This window comes from Anarrhichthys ocellatus, unplaced genomic scaffold (genome assembly GCF_004355925.1).
Source record: "Anarrhichthys ocellatus isolate YVR2014 unplaced genomic scaffold, GSC_Weel_1.0 scaffold20, whole genome shotgun sequence".
NCBI classification, from domain to species: Eukaryota; Metazoa; Chordata; class Actinopteri; order Perciformes; family Anarhichadidae; genus Anarrhichthys; species Anarrhichthys ocellatus.
In genome coordinates, this window is record NW_022280050.1 from 3333205 (window position 1) to 3351713 (window position 18509).

The following is an 18509-nucleotide window of genomic DNA, read 5'->3' on the forward strand; positions in this document are numbered from 1 at the left end:
TGGTATGTCAGCAGTGAGACGTGCACAGGCATTAGTCGGTCTCTTAATTCATAATATTATCACCAATTACTCAGGGTGGGCGATATTGGTAGGCGATAGGGTATGTGTAGATTGTTATCAACTGTGACTATATATCATATTATAGTACATTTTCTGGAAATTCAATTGAGAAACTGAATATAGACTGTTTTTGGTTAAAGGGGTACCCCAGCAATTTACTACAGGAAGTTCAGTTTGCCGGTCACCAGCTGAATTACTCAGCTTGTGAATAAAAACAGCTGTATAATGTCTTCTGTAGCTCTGGAGAGGTCTTTCCAAAGACTAAGAAAATATCCCAGGTATGTCATGAATGATGTCATTAGGGTTATCTCTGCTTGGGCTAGAGACATTTTTCACAAAAAAGCCTGCATTATAAACTAGAGGTGTGGGGATTAAGAGATAAAAAGCGTCAAATGAATTGAGCTGCAATGAGTTTTAATGAGCTGCATTATGGGAATTGTTGGACTTTTGTTTTTTGGAGCTTAACCCATACTAGAGACTAAGAGTCTTGTCCTTTGCTCCTTCAGTTTTGGTCTTTTTTGAGTGCAGTGCTAAATCACTGGAATACCCCTTCACTCCAGTAAATGAAATACCTTAACAACAATCTTAACAATCAAGGTATTTCATCACATTGATACAAAAATCCTGTAAATCTGCCTGCAATAGTGTAGTAAAATTAGAGATACCAAGGGGATAGCTACCTGCGTAGAAAGGGTATCGAAAAATTGACAAATTTCTATCCCCGTTGTACATCGTTCTGTATCTCCCAACCCAACTACTATCTTGATATTGTTTAGAGTGGGGATGCTCCTTTGTTCGTAAAATGCCCGATGAAACAGATAACACGAGGCCTCAGCATCTCACTGTAAATCATAGTTGGAACATGATGAAAAGATAAAAAGACAGAATTGCCGCTTAGAGTTCGAATAACAGCAAAGTCATTTGGCTGTGTAAGCGCATCAAGTGCTATTAAATGATCAACCCCATCCTGAATTAGGCTTCAAAGTCATTTGACGACAGATGCTAGTGGTCTCCATCAGAGTTTACTGTGGCATCTGGCAGTATTGTATGAGTACAGAAAGCTAGCCATCAGTGAATTCAGTGATAACTTGTAATGTCTCCCCATCAATGTCAAATACCAATAGAAAAGAAAGTGTCCCATTTTATCATATTGTTTCATGGTAGAAATCTTGAAGAAGCCTCCTTTGACAGTTTTGACAGTCTCTCCTGTTCCCTCCTTCACGATAAGAGACAGAGCAAGGCCCGGGAGTCGTGACTACGTGGTCGACGTTAATTTTCTGCTTTCAGAACATACAATAGTATGGACACAGAGAGGTGCAGAAAAAACGTTTATCCTCGTCTTTTGATGTACTTCCAGTCACGGCTCGGTTCACAGAGCCTTTTTCTGGCACTGTATCTGTCTGGTAATTGACATGTAATTTGCGTATTTACAGCTCTGCATGGTTAGCCTTTTAGCCACAACCACAGTGCTCTTTCGTGGCCCGGTGTCTGTGCTGTTTGCGTAATAATTAGTGTAAGACAAGGTGACAAAGAAAACAGATCCCTGATGGCAAAAAAAAAATAAATCGAATCCAGATTCAAAAACAGTATATTTTCCCCTTTATATACACCATCACCATACTTCTTCCCCTGTTAAAATATCTGTCCATTCACAAGCACCAGTTCCATTGAAACAGTATTCCTTGTACTGCAGTTACCATTGGTTGTGTCAGTCAAGATGCTGGTTACAATGATCTTATGAAGGTAATATTGAAGTGGATGATTTTCTGGCCCTTCGGAGCAGATTGTTGTAGATGAAAGTGGAACAAGAAGGACGTGGGAAGCTAAGGATCATCTTCTGAGTGATCAACCTTTTAAATCCCAGCCTAGCCAGGCCAATAATCTGGCCAATGCTTTCCACCAGGTACTTGCTGATATCACAGCTTTCCATAAAACTGCAGTGACATTTACTTTCCTTTCTCTGTACTGCAACACTGACTGCCATTATCCGCGCACACACAGTCCTCCAGCACAAGGTCAATTGAGAGGCAGCAAGCTTATCTGTCGCTGTTTTTAACTCATGAATTAATGCATGGATGTTATTGGTGTGTCAAGACTGCAGGCATGTTAACATGTTTTAGGTTATGTTTTAGGTTTTAGGTTACTTGTGCAGCAACATGTAAAAGTAAAGGAAGCGTGTGGGCAACCATGCAAGCCACATCTGGGATCTTCAGCATGACTGTGGGTTTGCTGGTAAGTCACGACACAACTCCATGTGCATGTGCCATTGAATTGCACACAAGCAATGGTACATTTATCTCAGTGGTAATGTGCTTAAATGACTTTAATTGATGGGTGTAGAAAGAAAACCATGTAAGGTCATGGCGATAATCCTCTCTTTGGGCTAACCTTAGTTTATTTCTCCTCTGAGTTCTTTCTCTGATTAAACATCTCACTTCTTTTATTGTGTTGTTTTGGTGCTGTTCTAATACTTAACATGGCAGGACGGTGTGCTGCAGAATAGAACCTACCACAAAGAGAAGTGTCTACTTGCTTTTATGGCCAAAACAGGAGCTAAAAGTGATGGTTTTATCGTCAAGTGAGGCTGTCAGTGACTGTTATTGTAATCCTGTCAAGAAAAGACAGAACCTTGGAATAAGACTAAAAGACTTGCAATCAGACATAACAGAGAGACGTGTTCAGAGAGAGTGCAAGGAGACCCCAGGTTGAGAACTACTGCATGAAAACGAGAGGGCTGTTTAACATCCATTCTTCATTACCCCTTTCCCTCTATTCATCCCTCCATTGTGCTACAGGTTGGTCACTACACTACAGTGTTCCTCTGTCTGTAAGGAGGGGGCGGCAACACATTGCCAGCTTTCATAGCAGCCTCGGACAAGTACTCCTGGTTTTCCGCCACAGCGGGGCGAATGCGTCCATTCTGCCGATAGAAGAAGCGTGTGCTGCAGTCCTGCAGGTACTCGGGGTTGTGCAGTGAGGACTTCGGGGGTAGACTGTGCTGCCAGTATTCAGGATTGTCAAAAGTAGCCTTCTTGCCCTTCTTATCGAACATGATTGTGCTGCTGGTGATGCCTGAGTGCAAAGCGTGTCCTGAATGCCCCGAATGCATGGTATGTGATGGATACGATGGGTGAGGGAGGTGGCCAGGGGGAACTACGTATCCAGTGGAGGAGACCGTGTGGCTTGATGTTGATGGGTTGACTGTCTGCGATACTGATTGGGCAGCAGAGGACCCAGGGCCAGAGATGGAGATTGCACCAGCCAATCCGTTCTTGTCTCCAGGGTTGAGGAAGGTATTCAGGTACAGTGGCTCGTTGATATACTCGTCCTCCCCGTGGGTGGATTGGCTCTTGGGGGGAGCGGCAGCTCCAGCCATGTGCAGGGTGTGGCAACCCGCTCCATCCATCACTGCATGGGCGTCGCCATTCCTACGACGTGTGACGAAGGGGTTTTCCTCCACTGGGTTGAGATAGTCTAGGAAAAAACAGGGGATCATAAGATTAGCTAACATATTTTCATCTCTTCTGAAACTGTTGCTATTGTAGCCACTAAAAAGTCATATACATGCGTCCAATAGTCTGCATGAGTTCTCAAAGCTTTCAATGTAACCTGAGTTGTTCTTGTCTCTCATGGCAGTCATGTAGCCATCCTGGTCCTTGTCTCCTTTTGCTCCTCGTTCTGCTAAAAGAACGGTGGGATCGGCACTGTAACGCTGTCCACTGCTGTCCTCCCCTCCACCTTGGGAAGCAAAAATACAGGAAGGATAAAAGAACAGAATTAAAAATATGCTACTTTAGAAACCGTATCTCCATGAAAAACAATGCCAAAGGCTTCATCAGATATTGCTTTACACACGGCAGTTTTCCCAAAAATTGTGTCAATAAGACTACCTGAAGATTAAGGCTGTAAGAAGAAACTTCAACATGCTAACTTTAGTCAAATGTCATTAAGGCACAATGCATTCAAACTATAAGCTATCTATTTAATGTGTGAAAAGCATTTTTGAAAGCTAATTGAACTGATGTCTTAGTTTCGTAGTCCCTGTTACTCTTGCAATATCTAGCAGTCTCACACTGTCTTCTGCTCACCTGCTGATTTGATTAAGGAGACCCCCCCCCCCCACACACACACACACACACATGTAGTGAAGATATTGCTATTCTCCTCAGTTTCTCCAACTTTTAGAAAACAATTTGCTTTACCTTGTCCCGCAGTGAGAGCTGAACCAGGTACAATGGTACGTGACCTTGGGGAGGCCTGCTTCCTCAGGGTTCCATTGCAGCGAGGGTCGTCCTGGTTGCCACGGCCAAATCCTCCACCAATCTGCCCACCTGAGGACAGGTCCTGTGGTGGGAGGCAGCCTCCAGACACAGATGGAACAGAGACCACTCTGGGGAGGTTGGTCAGCATGTCCTCCATGCTGAAACTGGGGTCCTGGTAACCATACTGGTTCTGGTAGAAGGAGACGAGGGAGAGGGTTAAAGCAGGTAGTTTACGTACAACATATAAAAAACAAACATATATAATATACAACAATGAAACTTTAAAGTACTTAGTATTTGTGCTTTAAATCCCAAAAAATAGTTCTTTGAACCATTGTTCATCTGTAACATTTAAATGTGACAGGCAGGGGAGGCAGCAGTGCCAAACATTGATATGGCAGCATGACTGCCAAGGACAATTTAATTAAAAGGATTTTAATTAAAAGGCTCCATGCAGCAGAGTCTTAAAGTAGCCATATCAGCTCTGCCCTGCTGTGAGCATTTGTACTCACAACAAAAAGGGAATTTTTAGAACCTCACTACGTGATTTATTCTGATTTATCTTTTATCCCAGGAATCCAACAAAACGTTTTCTGTTTCACATCCCACCGCTTACTCTCTATTGCATGCATCTCTGAGCAGTCTGTAATGATACTAATGAGATATAAAAGATTGACTTTTTCCCCTGTTGCACTTACGTTTCATGCAAGTTGAGAGAATTACAAAGGGGGGGATTGAGTTAATGGATTTCTGGACTGGTGATGAAGGTGCAGGTTCAAATCAAACTTCTAAACAAGAGTTTTTAAAGTCATTTATTTATCAGGTTGTCCCAATTATTCATGACTTTTGGCATCCTGTATATACCACAAGAAAGTGGTGCCTCAGGCCTGTATGAAGAGTTAGATCCTAATAGCCTTCAAAATCTTTTGAAGCCCATCATGGAACTCAATTAATAAATTGTGGAAACGGTAAACTTTGGGAAAGTGAAACATCACACTTAAATATTTTAAAGACTCAAATAAAATGTCCCATTCAAATAATGTTGCCGTTTTTTTGCACTGTTAGCATCATTAGCTGCGAGCCAGCAGCTCAGCCGTCTCCATATTGAGAGCTGTGTGGAGACCCAGCCCAGTATCACGGCAGTTAGTGAAACAGTCGCAAAATACAATCTATTCATTTCATGTATGGGGACACAAATTTTCCATTTGATTTTTGTGTTGTTAAGCACATAAACAAAGCCAGTGGAAAGTCAATTAGGATCCCTTTTTTTCGTGTTGGACACCCAAATTAAATGCATCCACATGACTATGCAACAGTCAGAGCTAGTGCAAAAGTATTATTGAGAAAGACCACTTATGGTGATCGGGAGGGGAGATGGATGGGTCTCACACACACACAGGACTTTTTAACCATGTGTGTGTTTGTGAGTGAATTAAGGAAAAACACTTCCAGCTATGCTGTGCAACCATGCCAGTGAAGATTATATTTATGTGTAAATATTGCATTTAGTTAGCGACAGTAATTGAGTTCATTACAATCATCTACATGATTTATGTGGATGAGTGTAGCCCTATGTGAAATTAATCAAATTAATTCAGTATCAGCCCCAAATAAATAACACCGAAAACAGTGAAGGCTATCTCTACAAATATTTTGGAATGAATAATCTGTCACCCCCTGAAATGCACCAAACAGAGTTGGAAAAGGAGTCGTGTCTCTCATTGGCATTCTGAAGGCGTTTTTTATCCTGACAAACACAGGGGGATATTGGAATCCAAAATGGCTGAGTTGCCTGGCTGTGTGACTGGTTTTGTGATAGATTTAAGTCCAAAGATAGATGGTGAACAGTTGAACAGTTTAAGAACAGAGGGAATCTGGCTCCACACCGCAATTTTGAAGAATGTCATTACCATAGTTTCACAATGGAGCAAGACCAAATAAAACAGACTGAGAAAGAAAGAGGGAGATGATAGTGAAACTGAGAAAGCTGTGTGAGACGATTTGAAGTTGTCAATCTTTTGTGCTTGAACAGGAGAGTCCTGCAGTGCACGCTGAGAAAAATTCATTCCCACATCACTTTAGAGCATCTAAATGAGCTGAATGAATGCTTTGACTTCAATCTTGTCTCATTTTCCATCATAGAAAAAGTCATTCAACCTGCTGCTATACACTCCAAAATAAATCGTAGTAAGGAAGAGTTCATGTAAAATAAAAAGATGAACAACTTAATTCTAGCTTATTCTACAAGGAAAAATAAACAAACCAAGTATTACGTTGAATAATAAATAATACAAGGGCTGACTGTACAATATAGGAGAGAAAGCCTGTATGTATTGACTCACAGTTTGTTTTGCTTATATGTTTCATCATGCTGGGGCGAGTTCAGTTGTGAAAAACAATTGACTGATATGGACTGAGTTATCACATAAAACATGACTGGACATTAGCAATACCAAAGTAACATGGACGTTTTGGGACCTACACCATCATGGTTTTTGTTATTGGTAAACAACCAAGCAGGACAAGTGACCCTTATTTTATCCTTTAATAATAACCTTCCAGTTAAATGGAAATTGGAAATGAGTGTGTCACAGCATATCTGCTGTATTGAAGGCTAATCAAATCTCATTTTGATGGTTTAAAAATGAACTGACAAGGCCATCACACTATAGAGAAAAAGGACCATGTTGGCATACATGACACTCAAGTTTCTGCGAGCTGATTCAAGGACATATAAAACAAGGCTTGCCTAGTTTGTTAGAGAGGTTTCTTACAGAAGTCCTAATTGTTATGTTTGGTTCTCCTTTCACATTATTTACTTTTTGACTGTTTGAGAAGTAGATTTAATCCTTTCTGTGATTCAAGACATTAAAAACCGTCCACCACCAGAAGATTTAAGTATAAGAAATAAGTCAAAGATATAGCTGTGGAAATTAACAGGCCTCTGGTGAACTGTTGCAATCAGCCAATGATATCCCCAGAAGCCTTTTTTTCAGATGGTATTGAAATGTTCCATTAATTCCATTGAGTTTTTTTTAATTATTTTTCAGAACAATAATGCTTTAGGAAGAGATCTTCTATTGGCCAGAATGAATGGGAGGAATCATTACAGCGATACATTATTAAGCTATTTGGAGATTCTTAAAGGAGAATACCTTGCTGGAGTCCATGTGTGTGCGGGGAGTGTATGCCAGTGGTGGAATGTTGAAGGAGTGAGGCACCAGGTACTCTTCAGCATCCATCAGGTCTTCCAGCTCCTCCTCATCCAGGAGGCTCTGGTAGAACTTGCTGTCGTTGGGACTAGGCAACTTCATGCGGTCGTCACCCTGAGTACAGTTGTGTGTGGATGCACAGCATGTACGTGTTCAGTCATTTGTATTAGTATTTCAGGATTAAATAAATAATGCAACTGGTTTTAATTGTATAAACTTTAAGGCCTTTCACATCCTAATTGAAATAATATATATTTATAAATAATCCCCATTCCTATTTTATTATTCTGATTTATTTTAAGTTATTTTGAAAATATCAGAATAACAAGTAGTTCACGCATGCAAAAGCAAAGTGGTAAATACGACTTGAAGAGACATAGATGCTTGAGTTATATTCTTATTAAAAAGATTAAAAGGAAGATTTGTGTCATTGTTATTTGACTCTTGCTTATGATATAGGATTAGCATCACTGCATTTGTTTAATAATGTTTAGCTATAACACACAAGTAATGTGATGAATACTCTCCCAAAGGAATAGGGTGAGTAAAATGTAATTTGTAGTCAATAATAGTGTGTATATATATATATATATATATATATATATATATATATATATATATATATATAATTACCTAAAGTCTATATAAATTGGCAAAATATAGGAAAATTACACAAAACCAAGCAAAATGGAAGACTGGCAGCTTTCACTTTGAACACTTTGAAGATAGCTCAACTATGCTTGTTTTTAGACAAATAAAAAAAAGACGTGTCATGTAATCCAGATCTCGTAGCATGTCACCAAGATTTACCTACCTGGATGACCAAGTATCTTTGGGGATCTCGAGCCATCCGAGTGAACTCTGCAGCCAGCTCCTTGAACTTGGGCCGACTGTCTGCATCAATCATCCAGCCTGAAAAATGTCTTAGTGTTAGTTTCTGATCAATATGACGTTCTAAATACATATTTGATATTTAAACCTATGGATGTTTTATATGTTTTACCAATAGGCCTTTACTTTAAATTTGACACTTTTAACATCCTAACTTTTTCCCCCACTAGGTTATTTTCTGAGGTAAGCACAAGCCTCATCTACACATGATGCAAACACTGATGATATAATTACCCACTTCTGAAGGTCTCAAAAGATTTTTCAAGATATAAAAGTTTATTATTTAATCCATAATGAACAATCACACATTTTTTTCATGAAATTCTTTTGATTGTAATGATTTCTTTCCAATCTGAAGATAAATACTGTTTCATTAGGAATGGCCATATGGCGTAATGTGCTCTTTTGCCAAGTTCTCTGTGAACACATGAGTATGATGCCAAAGCAATCATGTGATCTGGCCCTGAGTAAGGTCTGTCTAGGTGTCCGGGGAAATAAGAGAAAGAGATGGAAAGACAGAGAGGTGTTGCTTTACACACACGCATACACATACAGCTATAAAATATTGCACATGTAAAAAATATGATCTTGTATCTTGGTACCTAGTTTAACGCCAGTAAAGCTCCTGAACATCAGGAAGAGCATTTCCCCAACATGTGCGCGATGCAACATGAGTCTGAGTATTTGGGTCAATGTGCTCTGTGCATGTATGTTGGTCCAAAAAGAAAGGCAGATAACAGGCAGGTGACCGTGACCTCTTCCTGCTGTGGGACTGTATCTGGTTGCCAGGTTGGCACAGGTTCAGGTTGTCAGTAAGAGCCAAGGTGACAGTGAGGGTCAGAGGCTGCAGCTTGGAGCCTACAGGACAAGGCCAGGGTAGCGCTGGCACCGAGCCTTTGTCCTGGTAGCATGTGGCCAGAGGTTACAACGCCACCTGTGACCCCAGTGCCTGACAGCATGACAGCAGTGACCAACCAATGACGCCAACATGTTAACGGTAGGGGGTCAATGCCAGGTAGAAAAAAAGAATTCCTACTGTAAGTTATCTTCTACCAAAGTTATTTTTGAAGGATTTCCCACTACCATCAGAGAGGTTTTTCATCGGTTACACTGACAATAGAAAATATAAAATGTAAAATAATATTAGAGTAGCAATATTTCAGCTTTAAAAATGTCATCGTTGATACCACCACCGTCTTGTACAAAAAAGCTGTTTTGGAATTTTGAAAATCACTCACTCACTCACTCAAACCGTAAATCCATCTTTTTTTTTTACTTGTTTGAAGCAGTGGATAGAAACAAAAACTGGAAAGCATGTGCAAGACACTCCTATACAGAGGCTTATCAATACATATCTTTTTGTAGCTTATAATGGCAAATAATAGTTGAGAATGTCGGAAAGATGCTTCTTTTGAAGCTCTGGTTTGTGGTGGTGTTTTATTTGATTATGTTATGTTGTAAGGACTTTAAAGTATTATGCCCACCCATCTACTTACATTTGACCATGACCATGTAGACGTCGATGGTGCAAATGGGAGGCTGAGGAAGACGCTCTCCTTTCTCGAGCAGGTCTGGGATATCTCTGGTGGAAATCCCATCGTACGGCTTCCCACCAAAGGTCATCACCTCCCAGATGGTTACCCCTAGAGAAAGAAGAATAAAAAAAGAAGAAGATATGATGTAATTATAAGAGAATAAAAGAGGAGAGCTCAGTAATGTAGAGCAGGAAGAGAAGCGATTTTCACAGGGAAAAGGACAAGTGAAGAACAGAGAAGTAGAATCGAAAGGAGATGCAGTGAGGGAGTAGAAGGGTAAAGATTAAAGAGTTAAGAAGAGAGGGTTATACAGCGAGAGCAGAGAAGAGACAAGTAACGAGATATAGGAAGAGAAACAAGTGAAAATAGTTGAAAAGAGAAACGGGAGATAGACCAGAAAATGCAATAAAGAAAAGTGAAGACGGGAAGATGTAAAGAAGAAAGAGGAAAAGCAAAGATGTGAGAGAGCAGAGGCGATCAGAGGGGATAGGATGAAGAGACAGGGGAGAGAAAATGACAAAACAAAGGGGAAAGAAGAGAGGACAAGATAAGAGAACACAAGTCAACGGAGGACAGAAGATGAGTGCAGGAGAGCAACTAATCAGAGTCTGGAAAGTCATCAGTCAATCTGAACTTTCAGAACTCCTCAGCCTTAATCATGTAAGTGTTAATGAGCTAATGAGTGGTAAGCAGAGTGAATGCACACGAGGAGTATAATAGCCCCCGGTCATAGCGGAACACTGGGGACATAAACGGTACCGATACTTTTAATCAAACACACATTATTCTCTTTGACACGACCATCTTGCATTTTTTTTTTTAATCATTGTGAAATGACTTTAAGAGTCATTGGTGACTTGAACCGGGAATTTTTTATTTGAAATAAAGCAATACAAATCTCATAAGACTGAAGGATAATGGAGAAGGTTGGTCTCTAGATTTACAAAGATTTAAAGGAATAAATCATTCAGTTTGCATATATATTAGTATCAAATCAACACTCTTCACTTGTTCATCAGCAGTGCTACAATGGCAAAACCCGCTGTAGCTGCCTTAGATCTATAAATAACCCGCCTGTTTTAAGGAAGCAGTCTGGAGTTTATTGTACATGTAATGCACAGCATATGCCTCACAAGATTAACTTGCATCCATAATCTACAGCATTCCTGACATCTTATTTTTAATATTTACTTCTGCCTATTACTAATAAGTCTTGTGTTTGTTTTTGTGGTTTCCGTTGCGCCTCTCTGTCTAGACGATTGGCAACCCTGTCACTCAGTGGACCCTGGGGATGCTAATCTCAGTGAAGGCTCTCCCTTGTTCTGACCCTACAGTGGTCGAATGAACTCCACACTGAAGTCAGGAGAGCAGAGTTACTGCCCGTCTTCTGCCGCAGGCTGAAAGCCCACCTTTTAACACTTTACTGCATTCACCCACACACCACTTATTTCATTGCATTTCCTTTAAAAAAAAAAACAACTTAAGGAAAGTGAAGTCTATTTATCTATAGAAAACATTGAAGAATTGACTAAATTGCTTTTCACAACATTTAAAATACAATAAATAATCTAATAACTAAAATGGTAAATAACCATAACACACACAATTACAGCAACTATAATAATGAATTAAGACAATATTAATAATTAAAGCAACTCTCATTAAGCTTGAGAACATTTTTGGCAATCCAGCATTTGACATCCATTTTAACACTTGTGCTTTAGCACTGAACAAAATATGATCTATTTATTTAGAAGGCATGCACTTACACAATTTTTGTGCATATAGGTTTCTTGAAAATAATGTATTTTAATGTCACGTTAAAAGGAAAATCACTGAAGAATAAATCAGATCTGTCTCTAATATGAAAACATTGTGGCTCTAATGGTTCGTCTAAAAACAAATAGATTTGAAGCTTACCGTAACTCCAAACGTCACTCTGATGAGTAAATTTCCGGTAATGGATACACTCCAGTGCCATCCATTTGATGGGCATCTGCCAGGTAGAAGCATAGCATGTCAGTATGTAAACCATGTTTGGGAGAAGAGAGATATGTGAGAATGAAGGAAAACCAGGTTTGATGAAACAGAAGACAACCATACACATTGCACAGAAGCCAGCCTATCTCACAGATATAGATGAAATAACCATGGCCTCTTAACTGCTCCGGGGAAAAAATGACATTGCGGCACCACAGAAACAATGGCAATTGAAAGTCAATTAGGATTCTTTGTCAAGGTGGACACACACACATTCCCAAGTTCAACAGCAATACATTTTAAGAGGTTGAGGTGGATGGAGGGGTCAAACATGGGACTTTCACCTCGGAGACTGGTGTCCATGTCCCAAGTGAACCCAAAAGTCAAAGTTTAATTATTTACAAATGATGTAGATTACATAAGTAAAGTTACAAAAGAAACATACTTATTTATACTTATATGGAGCTTTTTTCCTGTCTTTATAATAAATGTTTTTTTTCAATTTGAGAGCATGAATCATTGATTTCCCTTTCAGATTTTGTAATGCTTTCCCTCAACACCCTGTCCTCACATCCAAATAGCTGCTGAAACTTCATGCTTGCATGCAGATATACCATCGCTTTCACAGATTTCCTGGGCTCTCGCTTCAGCCCGACTCTTCACACTTAGGCTGCTTCTGTGTGGTAGTGAATCATCTGCTCTCAGATTTCTTTTCTGCTCTTGGATTTTCTGTGCAACAACCCTGTCAAAATTCTCCAACCAATAGAATACTAGGTGTAGTGTCGACCAATGAAATGACCCTTGTCTTGTTGCGGTGTGCGTTAGCTTTATTAGCAACAATATTTTGAGTGCAATCATACAGTTTGAGCAGAAATCCAAGTGCATGAACAAAGAAAATCATGACAAAATGTGAAGTGAAATGAATGAGTCATGCTCTCAAATTGAAAGACAGCACTCTTGAATAAAGAAAGCTCACTAAGAGAGACGATATACCGTATACTGGAATTGTAATTCCTGTTTACATTTTGACCAGTTTGTTGCTGTAGTAAAAAGGTTTGCAGTTGAATTGTAATTCAAGTTAATTTTACTAAGTTGCTGGTGTACAATATATTATTTTAATAGTAAATATATATCTCTGTATTTATTTGCTACATTTAGGTTTACCATGAAAGGAAAAGCAATGTTTAAGTCAAGCCTGATGTACAGCGTACTACTTAAACACTGATATCGGATTGGTACTCAGTACTGGCAAAGCTCGGGTATCTGTATCAGTATTTGGACTGAAAAAGCTGGATCGGTACTTCCCTAGTGATATTGGAGTGTTTAAATATAATTAACTTGACAATAGTATTTTATTTGCATCATACAAATGCCAATTCTCTAATACAAATACTGTTCACATTTTCTAATTTAATTTTAATCATTATTATTACCAACTGTTTCCGTGGGAGTGTGTGTGTGTGTTTATATTCAGCTTAGCCTCTGAATCAACTGAACTCTCTCTCATCCACTCATCCAAATCTTTGAAAGAAAAAGCGTATTTCCTAATATTTCAAACTATGTCTATGAGCTTTTTCTAAATATATTCATGAATAGAAATACAGCATTTTTTCCCACTTAAAACAGTTCTAATTATTTTAGAGGCTCATTATACCGTCCATAGTCTTGCACAGTACAGTGTGGGGTGTAAGATGTCAAATGTAGAGATACAGGTTTTTTATTTTATTTGTTGAATTATTTGTCTGACAGTGTAAATAACGTGTGTAAGTAATGACAGTATTTACCTTTCCTCCATCAGCATTATACTCCTTCTCATTAACATCCAGCAGCCGCGCCAGACCAAAGTCGGTGATCTTGATGTGGTTGGGAGATTTGACCAGGACATTTCGGGCTGCCAGATCCCTGTGGACCAGCCTCCGCTCCTCCAGATACAACATCCCCTGCAACACACACACACACACACACACACACACACACACACACACACACACAGCAATTATTTTATATCAAGTTCATTTACCTAAAATACACCTATCTGCAGTCATGAGTGTGCACTGGTATGCAGAAAACATACACATGCAAGTCTGGCTCCTGTTCAACATCATCGTCACTTCCATCATCAAGACCCCATTACAATTTCTATAATTATTTGTGTCATCACCATTATCACCACATTGTTATTTTTATGGTTTTAATTTCCATTAATCAACAACTAGAATGTGGAAAAGTCCTCGGTATTGCCAAATGCTTGACAATGCAATAAAAGCAGCATCAACCCAGAGGCAAAGACAGTAGTCTGACATTTTTAGATGTTCCGACCAAGTTTCCATTTGATAGAATCACACAATTCATTTCTAGGGGATCTTCAGGGGAGAGTATACAGTATATCCCCTCAAGTCCACTTGGAGCATCAAACATGGACTACAATTGAGACATTGAACTCACACACAGCCTTGGGACAGATATATTTGCCAATAAGAGCGGCTGTTACTAACCTTTTCTTGGAAAATGTTAAAATAAAATGTACTTATGAAAAAAGTGTATTCTATTTGCAGCGTCAGTCTGCCTGTCAACCTTGTGTCAGCAGATGTCTATGTCGAAAAATGTCAATAATGTCCTCAAGCTACAAAAGAACAGCTCTGTATAATTGTGTAACAGCTTTTCAGTTGCTGCATCTTGTGCTCCACATCTAGAGTTTACACTGCCTATTGTGTGTCAATGCAAGTGTGGGACCTGAAGGGAAAGAGAGATGAGGGAAAAAAAAAAACGTTCAACTTTCAAATTGGACGAGCAATAACAGAAGCCACTTTGTTTGAAGTGGCAAGAGCACAGAAAAACATGGCCTTATTTGAAACTATAACAAATTGGATTTAGCTGGAGTGGCTGGAATGAAAGGAGGAGAGAGGAGGAAGGCTGGGTAGAGGTGGGGTTGAGTGGCGACAGTCTAAGAGGTGAGATTACATTGGTAAGGCTATAATCACACTGCCTCATTTGGCTCCCTCCCCGGAGAGAACATGTAGTTTCAGCACACACCTGCACATTTACACACAAACCCACACGTACATGCAACTCCAATGGAGATACACCTGCATATGTAAGTGTGTGTGCATGCGTGTGTGTGCACGCATGTGCATGTGCGTGTGATGGTTAGGGTGGAAAGAACTTGACAGAGGAACTGAAAAAAGATCATACATGTTGAGCTGGTAGAAAAGACAAAAAGGCAAAAAAAAAAGAAAGTTCAGTTATGACACGACCTAAATGAAATCATCAAATATTTTCACACACACACACACACACACACACACACACACACACACACACACACACACACACACACACACACACACACACAGTAAAATGAATACAAGCAAAGTCCTTTTGTGTGTTGTTGACTTTTTCTCACTGGATGTTTATGCCCTGCATTAAATCCAGTGATCCCTTATATTCACACACAAAAGGCACAGCTACACCCCCTATTTGATACAATTATAATCTATTGACATGATTCAATTCATTATAGAATTACTTCCATAATTCCACAATTTCATTGCACAACCCTTGACACGTCAAACTAAAAGTGCCACCAATGGTTTGTGGGATCAGAAAACGTGAGGAAGTGCACAGCCCTCTCTCACTGATACTGTATGATCGTCATTAACTGCAGTTTATGTTTGCTTGAATATTATCACTGGCCTCAAGCTCAATAAGCTCTCGTGTGCCAAATGTTAGCTAAGCTGCGAACCATTGTTGCCAACTTGGAAATATGTTAAACTGATACTAAATTTATGAACTTCTGGCAGCTTCATTTAAATGACTAATAAAAAATATATGTTCCAACAACAAGTGGGGGTTTGATTGCCAAAACATTTGGTGATAAATGTACAGTATGACTTGTGCAATATATGTAGCAAATTCATATTTAGATTGGTTTATGACCTCTACTGCTGAAGACTTTTTGGGCAGCCGATTCCTAATCTACTCACCTATTTTTAATCTTATGAGTGGCCGTTATAAGTCGTTATCCTTAAAAAACTGCTCCACTACTTTGTGAAAGTGAAACTTAAATTCCGTGGACAGACAAAACACCTTTTGGTTTAGGCGACAAAAACTACTTTAATAAAAATGTTGTGGCTTTGTTTGAATAAATCCGCTTGTTAGTTAACTTACGTAACTTGGCGCTAGTGATGTACGTACGTTACGTAACAAAAGTATGGTAAGTACTGAGTCGCCGTTTAGTTTCACACGGGACATGAAGCAGCAGTCTCTCGGGTGAGAGTCCTGTAGCCCACGACCACACCAACCCATGTGGACTCTGTTGCTCTTTGCGTCACCAGACTTTCCCCATTGCTCGTGTTATAATTATAATGGCCACTAGAGATTGACATTGTCTTGTATTCGAATCGGTGATCCACCATGTGACTTCATGATAACGGCCTTCTGTACCTACTAGTAGTTGTAGCAGGCCCCTGCTAACTCACATTTCTGAAGCTCATATCCGCTGATAACCATTCAATCGGCTGGTAATATTCAAAGCGGGTGATTTCCTGAGAAAATAGCTGACACAGCAATATTGTTGGCAGGAACAATGTTGTTGGTTGTGCTGCAGTGTGACCATATATCTACATTTCGGGAAAAGAAACACTAATGTAGACAAAGAGGATGATGATCTCAAAACACACTGAGAGATGACGTGTGATTTTTATTCTTCTCTGTGTGTTTTTCCTTCTATCCAGTGTTTTGTCCAGCTCTTGCAAGCATGCGTTGCTCAGTGTAATACACAGAAAGGGAAGAACTGAAAAGGATAGAGGTTTGTTTTCTGAGTTCAACAGTTTCCAAATGATCAGAGTCTATGTGTGCGTGTATGTCATGGTATACATTTGCCAGGTTTCTGACAGATTCTTATTTGTACGTAAATCGCACTCGGTAATCTCCTCAATTTTCGAGACAATTAAGCAGAGGAGGGAGAATGGATGGCTTGGCAACCCGTGCATTTTAATTTGCCAGCACAATGAGATTGTGAGGGGGAGGTGATGGAAGTGTGCAGAGTGGGAAGTGGCTGCAGACGTGCGTGAGGAACAAACATTTTTTTTTCTGTTTCTACTCGGTTGCTCTCATTTACTGCCCTCCCATGTGGACATGATGAGAACAACTCACTGCCAGTCATTTGTAATTGTAGCAAACCTCGATGCGACCGGCAGGGAGATGGCAGTTGTGGAAGTTGTATTTCAGGTAAGCCTGCCACCAGAGAAAATCCATGGGCTTCAGACAGACTCTGTTATGATCGCACCTCCAGACACAGGCTGCTTTTCAATCAGTTGGGATCAGGCCCATGCCCTAAACCCTGCACACGGAGATTTTACATAGGAAAGCAAGCCAAGGAAAGAACTATTTTTTCTACATTTCACAGTCACATGAACATCATAATGTTTTCTTTATGTGTTTTCTTTTGCATCTAAAAAAGTCTTCCCTGTAAGCTTTAACAGCTCTGCATAACAATCTTTGCTATCCATGTTCCAGGCTACTGTCACTGCAGTGGGTGTAGACATTACAGAGTTCTTTTAAATGTAAAGAATGCGAGTAGAGTCATTCTGAAGTGGAAATAGTGGTGAAGGAAATCCGATTTGAACAAAAAGAATGGAAGATGAAAAGGACCCAAGCAGTGCTACAGGTCCGTGTGCTGGATGCTTTACCACTCTCTCACCAGGCAGGGAAATTATGACTGTCAGGGAAATATTCTGACCTCCCGTCATGGTTATTTATGCTTATTTCAAAGAGTCATGTGAACAAAACCCGACTGGGGATTGTCCTCAGATGTGTTTTGTGAAGACATATTCTGGGGCTGGTGGCAAAGGGCTGGAGATTAAATCAATAGGAGAATAGCAAGAGGAGGTGGTTCCCATTTTTCACAGACTGGCACTTCCCACTGTTGTTTATACTAGCAAGATAGATGCACACACACACACACACACACACACACAGTCGCACACAGAGGAAGCTGTCAACACACGCAGTCAGCACACACATGTACAGGAATCTATAATCAAGTGATTCATTCTTATTCAATATTATTCATGAGGAAACACTTCTAATTAGATTGAACATCCTATAGAGGCTCTCTAAACCTCTTGTGTGTTCTCTTTCTTCAGTTAGGTGATCCGCCTCCTGTGCCGGTGTTGGAATGACGTCTTATAGGGATTTGTCCCCACAGTGACGCAAGAGGAATTTATTCCATGCTCTCACAGCACGCCACCATACCACAACCTATTAATACTTTTTATCACTTTAACTTGTTTTTTTTACCATTACCAAATCAAATTATGTCAAAAATTGCCATTTCTTTAGGTGTGGTGAAGTGTGTGGCAGTGGCATCAAGTAATTGGTTTGACAGATATCTATTTAATACGGCTACAGCACTATTTGATGTCATTCATATTTATTTGTATTGTTTGTAATACATTTAGATGAAAACATTATGGGGCCTCTTAACTGTTTTGCAGGAATACATATTATAAAGCAATTCAGCAAAAAACTAATTGGGTGCAAAGGTGGCGCTTGGCCCTTGGACGATA

The 18509-nt window shown here is 39.8% G+C and overlaps 1 protein-coding gene across 5 annotated transcripts in view; it reads right to left on the bottom strand.

Annotated features, from left to right (window-relative positions):
• Positions 1-566: 566 nt before the first annotated feature.
• Positions 567-18509, bottom strand: part of erbb4b (erb-b2 receptor tyrosine kinase 4b) — a 272516-nt gene continuing 254573 nt past the window's right edge. For all 5 annotated transcript variants that reach the window (XM_031858651.1, XM_031858650.1, XM_031858649.1 and 2 more), the window contains 8 exons: positions 13725-13880; positions 11881-11956; positions 9922-10068; positions 8349-8446; positions 7478-7648; positions 4263-4512; positions 3670-3798; positions 567-3534 (listed from right to left, as the gene is read on the bottom strand). In XM_031858651.1, coding sequence (XP_031714511.1) covers positions 2864-3534; positions 3670-3798; positions 4263-4512; positions 7478-7648; positions 8349-8446; positions 9922-10068; positions 11881-11956; positions 13725-13880 — 1698 coding nt within the window. In that variant the 3' untranslated portion in view covers positions 567-2863. The remainder of the gene's footprint in view (positions 3535-3669; positions 3799-4262; positions 4513-7477; positions 7649-8348; positions 8447-9921; positions 10069-11880; positions 11957-13724; positions 13881-18509) is intronic.